The sequence below is a fragment of the Dendropsophus ebraccatus genome, chromosome 8 (genome assembly GCF_027789765.1).
Source record: "Dendropsophus ebraccatus isolate aDenEbr1 chromosome 8, aDenEbr1.pat, whole genome shotgun sequence".
In the NCBI taxonomy this organism is placed as follows: Eukaryota; Metazoa; Chordata; class Amphibia; order Anura; family Hylidae; genus Dendropsophus; species Dendropsophus ebraccatus.
The window spans coordinates 85596732-85607276 of NC_091461.1; the positions used below are offsets into that span (position 1 = coordinate 85596732).

Consider the following 10545-nt stretch of genomic DNA (forward strand, 5'->3'; position numbering starts at 1 on the left):
TGATAGGGGGCAGGGAGGCCTTCAGTCTCAAGACAGACATGGGTCCCAGACATTGCAGTAGAGATGGGACCCAGACATTTATATCCTGTTGATATGAACTAAGGAGGAGATTTATCAAACATGGTGTAAAGTGAAACTGGCTCAGTTGCCCCCGGCAACCAATCAGATTCCACATTTCATTCCTCACAGGCTCTTTGGAAAATGAAAGGTGAAATCTGATTGGTTGCTAGGGGCAACTGAGCCAGTTTCAATTTACACCATGTTTGATAAATCTCCCCCTTAAATGTTTGGGTTTAGAAACCCCTTTAAGGTAGATCTAAATCTACATGGATCTACTCACAATAACTGATTAACAGAATGCTGATGAGAGCTTTCTATTTGTGGCTAAGACGTTTAGGACTTACAATAAGTGAGGCTTTTAGCTCCTTGCAAACTGTCATTGTCTTATAAACTTTCAGCTCTTCTATAAATGAAAGTACTCTCTCTCTCTCTCTCTCTCTCTCTCTCTCTCTCTCTATATATATATATATATATATATATATATATATATATATAACATCTCATTCTTAGGTCCAGCCTGGCCTAAACAGCCTAAACAGCAATTTCAAATTTCATTAGATTACCACAACTAAAAGGGCCTCAAAGAAGGTTCTCATTATATATCTTATCCATTTCTTTATTTTTTTTTTCTAGAAAAGTAATGAGTATACTTCACATTTCTCTGTCGTAGTTGTTGTTGATGTCTTAAGCCATGTTCACACTTTCGTTTTTAGTAAAATAACAGTTGTTATTTGATATTCAAAATAATGGCGGTTATTTTAAGTCTTCAATGATTTTCATTAAAGTACATAAAAACAACGGCCATTAGTTAACACAATGCATACAATAACCGCTGTTGTTCGCATGTTCAAATTAATATTCAGGACATTTATTGGTGGCTGTTATCAAACAATGGCTGTTATTTTGAGTTGTTTTTTTCACCATCCTTTTAATGTCTTTTCAATAAAATTCAATGGGGCTTTAAAAACAGCCACACCTTAAAGGGTGTTGAATGCTGGCATCATTTAATCTACACGTAAAGCGAATGTACCATCAAGTACATTCACTTTAGGTGTTGCACATGAATAGAACGGCTCTGGTGTGTGGGAAGCCGGTGTTGTGGTCCTTTTTTTGAACCACGGCCCATTCCCGTGCACGGTGTCGGTCTATTACTGAGAACCGTCCCGGGCTGAGGCACTGGAGATGAGCTGGCCCACCCCCAGTGGGAGGAAATGCCTGCCCCTCTATGATGCAGATCCATTGATTCTAATGAAACCACATCCCAGAGGGTAGGGGTTTCCTCCCACTGGGGGGCGGGCCAGCTCATCTCCAGTGCTTCAGCCCTAGCCAGGGCTCAGTAATAGCCATGAGCAGGAATCGGGCCGCGGTTCAAATAAAAGTTTAAAAAAAGGGCTTCCCTGCCTCGACACCATTCTATTTATGTGCAACACTTAAGGCGCATGTATGTGATGGTACATTGGCTTTAAATAATTGGCTGTCTTTGCAATGATGGCTGCCAAAATAAGTTAAACAACTACCATTAAAAATAGTTGTGTGAACTAAACCATAAACTGTGTTATACATATATATATATATTATATTCAGCGCTGAGCTACATAATTTCTTTACACTTACTTACTAAATGTTTCTTCTTTACCAACAGGAAGGTGAAAGGTTAAACTCTCTTTGAAGTGCTGGCTCAGAAGACATTTTGTGAATCTTATTATCCAGCAATGATTTCTTGCAAATCTACCACGGGCTTCTAACTGCACACAGTACTCCAGTTTCTATTGTGCTTCTACTATATATGCAGTATATATGGAGATGGACACTTGATACTTGTCATTCCAACACTGTTGGCAGAAAGGACCGCTGCACTGATTTTGAACTATATGAAGTTAATGTGTCAGTTTTCTCCTTGATTTTCCGTTATGGCACCTTATGACATAAAACAAGGTGGGGATCAACCCTTTGAAATTCCTTTACTTGTCATGTTAACTTGGCAATCCCCTCTATACATGTTTCGTAGGAAAACATTTATTTTGTTCTTTGTGTCTCAATGAAATGGAAATGGACCTTATTTCAAACATCCCATAAATTATCTTTCAGATCATCTAAGGGGCAAATAACTTATGCGTTCAACAAAAAGAGATCTTTAAAAAATGACCTATTGATCAAAGTATGTTGGTTGGGTTTTTGTTATTTTTTTTTAACTTTACTACCTATTTAAAAATGAATCTTGCAGTTTGCATCCTAGCCACTAAGCCTAATAGTAAGCTGCCACTGCCTGTTCTGTACAGATAGCCTTTCTGCAGTCTTCCCATTATTCTCATAGGGAGAATTACAATGTAAGGTAACACCAATACATAGATAACATAGGATCTACAACTGCACAATGACCTTTGCACAGGCCCCAAAATATGTTTAAAAGAAACTTACATAGAAGTCAATGAGTCAGCTCTAGACCAATTTCATATGGCCTATGTGGCTACTGTAAAGCATATGTCAAAATACTGTTAAAAGCAGCTCAGGGTAGCCTTATAAATCTAATCTAATGCTCTGTTCTTAATATGATAAAAGATTGCTCATGTCTAATTGTGAGCCTTCCAGTGTGCCTCTACTACAGCCATTGTGGATCAATTTCTAGGTGCTGTTGGACTCTCTTCTGTTCAGTATGACATACTATACTGAGTGTAAGGGGGGTTAGCTTATATTTCCAGACCAACTTTATTTATACCATAGAGCAGAAGGAAAGTAATGCAATGCATCTTAATGTACATTTCAAACAAGCAATTTAAGCATTGTCCACCAATTAAAATAAAGAAAAAGTTGTTACATACAGAGACGTGTGTATAGCTCAGACATGGGTACTACAAGTTATGTGAAGCTACATCTAGTCTCCAATGCTCTAGGCTAAAAAATGTTACCTGCGCCCAAAACATCACACTAAAGCCATATAACTTTGTTAGGGTACATTCAGACTGAGTAAAAGCGGCGGAATTCTGCCTGCCTCAGTGTCTATATGAGAGGGCTTGCGTGCCTCCGCTCCCAGTGATTTCTGCACAAAGAATTGACAAGTTAATTCTTAGAGCAGAGAGCTCTTCACTGCTAAATTCCGCCGATTTTACTTAGTGTGAACATATCCTTATTATGGCATCACTAGGGTAGATTTTCAGGGATAGTTCCCTTTAGTTACATTACGCATTTGGAAAACTGTGAGGATTCTATGCCTTTTTAATATTAGAATATTGTATAACCTTTCAGTATACAGTAAAGAAGCTTCCTTGAGAGCAATTTTTTTCCCTGCTGGCTATTCTACATCTGCCTGGCATGACACCAGCATTTTCTATGTAACCAGACTGGTTCCTCATTACAATGCCTGTATTCTAATTGCTTGGATAATTAGATGTGTCAACATCCCAGTACACATTGTACATAATGAAGCAGAAAGCCACAGTCCTTTTTATTTGATCAGCTTTCCAGCTTTTGAATGATGCTTGACCCCAATATTTCCCTGTGTGACCTATAGGTGTTAAGAACTAAGCTAATACCTGCCAAAACGGTTTTTGTGAGCAGCAGAGGTGTTCAGCTATTAGGTTTAATAACTCATCACTATCCAGTTCCAAGTTAACACATCATTTATCGGAATCATAGTTTCATTTTACTGTACTTCTGTTTTTTTGGACTGAACATTTAGCCAAGTAAGCAGTTTAAAGCACAGTACACAGTCCTTTAACCCCTTCATGTACAAGGACGCTAAATCCTAAGGGAAGGGTCATGGAGCGGGATCAGGAAGCAAGCCTGCTCTATAATTGCTGGCTGCGCTCAACCGACCATTGTAACAGCTGTCAAAGCTGAGAGCGGCCTTTATACCATAATGGTGCACATCACTAGTGCTTCTGTGGTCAGGTTAGCTGCCCAGTATAAAATTACAGTGAGACAATTTTTTTACCACCTCACAATTTTTGGGATGATTTGCAGTATATTTTATGGAAATATTAAGGGTATCATTACAAAGTACTAGTGATGAGCGAATAGTGAGATATTTGAATATTCGATATTTGTACGAATATCTCGCGAATATTCGATCGAATATTCGACCCCTTTAAAGTCTATGGGAACAAGTATTTGATTAGTGAAAAACATCTATTTGACCATTTGGAGGGTGAAACCGGAAGCTGGGGGATTTGAACGCTTATCGAATATTTATCGAATATTCGCGGGATATTCGTACGAATATTCGAATATCTCACTATTCGATCGAATATCTATTCGATCGAACAGTATTCGCTCATCACTACAAAGTACATCTCTTAAAAGATGAAGAGGAAATAGTTTTATTCCTCAAGGGGTTAATACAAGTACATGTTCAGGCTGGGTAAATGGCTATGTTTACACTAAGAGAAAAAAAAAGAGGGAGAGAAAAGGCACCCGCCTTTTCTTTTAAAAAAAAGGTGTCTGTTTTTACCGCATTTTAATAGACCTCAATGCCATGCATTGAAGTCAATGGAATGACGACCACCCAATGCCCACAGTGCTGTGCACAGCATCAAAATGACGGATATCATTTTTAAATTTAATAAACAGACAGGAAGAAAAAAAAACATTGTGGGAATATAGCCCCATACTGTAAAAGAAAGGTAAGCTATGCCCATATTTTCAATATAATAATGCACTCCATTGAAGTCAATGGAAAACTGGCCAGCAGTGCAAGCATACACTATAGTATAATGGCCGTAGTTCATTATATGAATATTCTCATTATTTACGACCTGTTTTTGCAAAGTGAGTCTGTGTTTTTTTTAACTGTTCTCAAATTGTTTTATTTTCACTCAAAATTATTACAGTCGTATTTAGGTAAAGAAATAAGTTTACATATAAGATAGATTATAATGAGAACTCATTGAACCTTAAGCTTAGCATTGTAAAACCTGTAGGTGTTTTGGCTGAGTTCAAGGGAAAAGTCATAAGTCTAAGCAGTGATAAAGACCCTTCTGCTATTTTGTCTACAGTTCAGCCCTCCTTATCGGACAGATAACACGCTGCTGAAAGCTGAAGCTAAACTTGATTGAGAATGAGAGAAAAAAAAGTCTGTACAAGTATAGATATAATACATTCTTCAAGGTGCCAACAACTTCCATTGTTCAACAAGTATACTTACTATAGTATACATTTTAATTTACACTGTCAGATAGCTGTTAGGTCAAGGAGAAACACGGTACTTTGACTGACAGTCAGCTGGTAGCTGGGCTGGGAGGGAGAAGAAGAGGCATTCAAATTTGCAGCACATCAGGACTTTGGGAAAACCTATTTAACAGTTGGAACTGGAGAATATAAACATTTTCCAATGTTCTGGAAGATATATGAAAGGTACCACATGTCTCCTTGACCTAGTAGCTTATTGATCAATCTTTGTAGTTCAGGTTGTGATGCCCTAACATACAACAAATGATAGATATAAACTTTTATTTTGCCATAGTATACAATTTCTACTGGTTGTAAATCATAATCATGGTATTATAAGTAGGAAACCATCCTAAAAAGCACTGGATTTATGAAAGGAATGCACTGCCATACAAAATGATGAAGTATATTCATTGTAAGTGTTAAACTGAATAATGATCCACTGTAATCTCAATAAATGTGAAGCGTTCCAATCAGAAATGTATCCTCTAATACACGTTTGTACCTGGAGAGCAAATTGGTCTTTAACTTCTGCATGTACGCAGAGTAACATCACATCTCAAGATAAATGGACATTGCTTATCTATCCATGTGTAACTCATTAAAATTGTCCTGGAGTCAAAAATACTGTAATAATGTATAAAAATGTTCAGAAAGCTAAAAACATACGTAAAGCAAGAGATTTTAAGCAATAAATAATGGAGTTTATAGGACACGGTGGATGACATAGCCAAGTTTCTTTTAAAAAATATCTAAAAATAATTCAGAGTAATAAATAATAGTTGACATTTTAGCAGACCTTGAAAAGACTACATCTTATACTATAAGGCTAGGTGCAAACACTGTTATGAAATACGGCTGTTGTTATCAAATACGGCCATTGTTTCTACATAGTGTGAACCTAGCCTAAGGCTATGTTCACACTACGTAAGCTACGTAGTAATCACGGCCGTTGTTACATATTTGCAAAAATGGCCGTTATCACTACGGAGATTACGTAGTGCTGCCTTCTATGGAATCCCGGCAGGAGTATATACACATAAGGGGAGATTTATCAAACTGGTGCAAAAGTAGAATTGTCTTAGTTGCCCCTAGCAACCAATCAGATTCCACCTTTCATTTTCCAAAGGACCTGTGAGGAATGAAAAGTGGAATCTGATTGGTTGCTAGGGGCAACTAAGACAATTCTATTTTACACCAGATTAATAAATCTCCCCCATAGTATACACTCCGGCTGGGATCCCTAGTGGCGCTGCAAGTAACTGACATATGATTTTTCTGCCGCCGCTATTCAATGAATGGTGGCTACAGAAAATCCTCTCAGTTCACACAATGGCCGGAGCCGCATGCTCCATTGCAAGCAGCAGGAAATATGGACGACGGCGCGCACGGACCCGGCCGCATCCGAAGTCACTAAAGATCATCCGGCCGGTATTGCAGAACTGCAGGGATGATCTTCTCAGACACCGGCCATTCCGTGACCCGTCCGGGTCATACAGACGGTGTCATACAGAGTCTGAACATAGCCTAAGACCGTGCAAGTCTGGTGGCATAAATGTGTTTAATGAAGGACGACTTGATAACTTTGAATCTCAAAATGTATGAAGAAATTGCCAAGTGGGGGTTACCATTCCATTTGTCAATATGGCATACCCCTACATATTATGATATCACCAGTACTGACTGAACAGTATCCGAGTATATAGGGATGAATCCTGGTAATAGCCTGAAGAACACAATGCTGATCTCTCAACAACAAAAAAAAAAAATAGTCAAAATTGTCAAAATAATTATTTTAGTAGTGTGTAGAAATGTGTTGAAGTGAGATGTTGCTCTGCATGTACAAACCTGCACTAGTGCCAACACGCCAGAGAAGCCATCCATCTGTCTGGTCCATGTTTGCATTCTTCAGTGCATTAGATTTCCCAGATAATGTGAACAAAGACTCCTGGTAGTATGAAGGCAGCTCCTACATATTCCCGTCTGTTCTGCATCTATGTAATCTCTTCTACCTACAGTATATACTTTTTATACAACAGACATTTAATTTTTTTATTTACATATGCACTTATACTTGTACACCATTTATGGTATATACCAAATAAAGGAGCATTTTGTTATCAATGTTATTATCATTCACATTTCATACAATTTATAGAATGTCAAGTTTAAAAAAGAAATAGAAATTAAAAGTGTGATTGTTTAAACTTAGTTGTTGTTTTTTTATTATTATTATTATTATTATTATTATTATTATTTATATGTATCTGTCCCTGTCCTCAACGGGGCTCACAACCTAAATTCTAAATTAAAGCCATGTTTACACACAGTTTTTTATAGCCTTTAAAAGAATGTTCAGTTTTTGTAGCAATTTTGTATAAATTGTTATTTTATGGCAGGTATTTTCCCATTTTTGTATTTCAGCTGCTTTTTTAAAAAATTCTAACGTATATAATTAATTTAAAGGGGTTGGCCACTTTATAGTAAAATAGATCAGTGTACAGGCTTAGTAACTGTACTCACTGTATATACTGACAGCAGCTCCCTATGTACCTCATAGAGCTAAAATCAGACTTCCCTCCTCCAGGCTGGGCTGCCCTGCTCTGTGGTGAGTCTGTCCATAAGATGGCCGACATGGAGGAGCGCGTGACCATGCTTGGCCCCTCAGTATCCACCACTGAGACTGTATATGCCTATGGAGGACACTAAGGGCGGGGCATGGTCACATGCTCCTCCATGTCGGCCATCTTATGGACAGACTCACCACAGAACAGGGCAGCACAGCCTGCAGGAGGGGAGTCCGATTTTAGCTCTATGAGGTACACAGGGAGCTGCTGTCAGTAACTGCAGCGAGTACACTTACTAATACTGTACACTGATCTACTTTGCTGTTAAGTGGAACCCTTTTAATGGCCATTTCTTTCCTCCTGTGTGCACTAATGGCTGATTTTCCTACTTTATTATTAGAAAATCTGCAGATTTTTTTTTTAACAGATTTTTTCACTAGTAAAAAAAAAGAGAAAAGGCGTATTACCGTTATTACCGCATTTTAACTTAACCTCAATGCGATACATTGAAGTCAATGGAATGACGGCCACCCAATGCACTGTGTGTGGACATCAAAATAATGACATAACAATTATTGGGGGACATCTTTTACAAACAATGGACATTTTTTTTTTACTTGTTCACACACAGTTCTTTTTTTTACCGTCCCTTCACCTTCTTTACTATTAAATTCAACGGAATTTTAAATTAAAGACACACCCAAAGGGCAATCAGACCTGAACTAGAATAGTCTACCAACTGCTGTCATTGCACTGATGGGCGGCCAAACAGCGAAATGACTGACGTCATTTGGAACTCGAAATATTGGACGTCATTTTAAAAAATAATAAACAGAAAGGGAAAAAACCCTCATGTGAGCATAGGCCAAAAAACGTCTGTTAGGAACCGGACAGCAGGACAAGACAAACAGTGATCCCTAAGCTCAGCCCCGCCCACTGTCCTCTACCTATTTGCCACAATCCGCCCTAAAATGGCGGCGAGCAACTGGGCGGCAGTCCCTGCGCTGGCTAGGTGGGACACAAGGACAAGACAGACAGACAAAACACAATAACGAATGGTCAACAGTCCGGGTCACAACAAACGGGCAGCAAAAGTACAAAATCACAATCCGAAGGCAAAGTCAATATACAGGCAGTATGGTCAGGGGCAGGCAGCAAACAAGAATGGTCAGAAAGGCAAAGCAGGGTCAGAATCAACAGAGCAAGAATAGAAACACAGAACCAGGCAGAGACAAGCTCAATATCCGGCAGTGAGAGGCAGGCTGGCAGACACTATATAGGAGACCAGAGGTCCAGTGCAGGAGCTGATTGGACCAGACCCCTAATCTCCTCAGAACACCTGGGGCAAGAGCAACCTGACTGGCAGAGAGAACAGTCAATCAGACTAGCTAACCAGCATCATAGTTAACTGCGGAGTGGCCAGGAGTATCTCAGGCAAAGCGGGTGTGGCTGAACAAACACAGAAGGAAATAGAGCAGTGTTCAGACAAGGTTCAGGACACTGCACAAACATACAAAAACACTGAATATCAGCGCCATCTCAGGCGCGCAGCACGAGCCAAGGGGCGCACGGAATTCGGTACAGGCACATTCATGACAACGTCATTTTACAAGCACTTTGCAGCTAAAAAACTGCTAATTGCAGTGTGAGAACATGACCTAAAGGAGTTGTCCAAATACATGTTTTTAACATATGGATGGAAGGAAGGGGGGGCATTAAGAGCTCAAATGGTACTCCTATACTAAGTCCTGAGCCTGCTTGTCACTGCTGCTTCCTGGTTCTTGTAATGAGTCATCGCAACAGTAGCTAAATGTACCTAATCAATGCCTAGAATTGCAGGGAACACAGCACTCAAATATACAGTAGATGCAAGTGAAACATAAAGTTTTATTCCAATAATCTTTCAGACATAATCCAGCCAGACAAGAAATAAGTAGAAAGAAAATAAATTGGTGATGCTGCTTGGCAACGTTTCGGTCGGATCCCCCAACCTTTCTCAGGCCTCTGTAGCTTTAGTTTCCTGACCACCATTTACATTTATAACTATGTATACTTATGTTTTAAGGAAACCAAGAACATACAAACTTCTTGCCAGTGTTGCCCTTGGTCAGATTTGAATCCAGATCCCCAGGACTGTAAGGCAACCACTGAGCCACTTTACTGCTCACTTAAAGTCCTGTTAATGTTAGTTTGATGCTGTTCCATATGATCATAATCGAATTACTGGGATTGCTCTCAGCTTTCTTCATCTCCAATACTGATTGTATAAAGTTTGGTGCGATCCATTCTCAGTCAGTTGAAACCCCACCAAACTAACATTTATTATTTATCCAATCTATAGCCGCTGAGTATTTCACACTCTCGGGTGTGTTTTGTCTGGGTCATGGCCATTTCCACACAGTCATGTTTATTTCTTATTTCTTCTGGAATTTCTTTGGATTGTGGCATAGTATTCATGTAGAGATGTGGTATTGACTATTTTCACACCTGTGGTAAAGGTCAAAATATATAGTCAAGTCATTTGAAAGGTTGATTTTAAATGATAGGAAGCACTTACTATAGCTAAGGGTAAAGCAACCGCCTATTAATCTTAAAAGAGCAGTGGTTTCTTTTTGGTGATATGGGTGCTGAAAAACATTTTAATAAATGCATTAATAATTCGAGAACTGTGCTTAGGGAGGCATTTATTAAGTCCGGCGTTTTTTACGCCGGACTTAAAAATGCCCCCGCAGCTCCGGCGGTACGGGGATTTATG

General features: G+C 39.0%; 1 protein-coding gene across 1 annotated transcript in view; it reads left to right on the top strand.

Annotated features, from left to right (window-relative positions):
* CXCL12 (C-X-C motif chemokine ligand 12) overlaps positions 1 to 5134 on the top strand; it is a 53670-nt gene extending 48536 nt beyond the window's left edge. Inside the window, exon 4 of the mRNA XM_069980823.1 lies at positions 1703 to 5134. Within this exon, the coding sequence (XP_069836924.1) occupies positions 1703 to 1718 (16 nt within the window). The 3' untranslated portion in view covers positions 1719 to 5134. The remainder of the gene's footprint in view (positions 1 to 1702) is intronic.
* The last annotated feature ends 5411 nt before the right edge of the window (positions 5135 to 10545 follow it).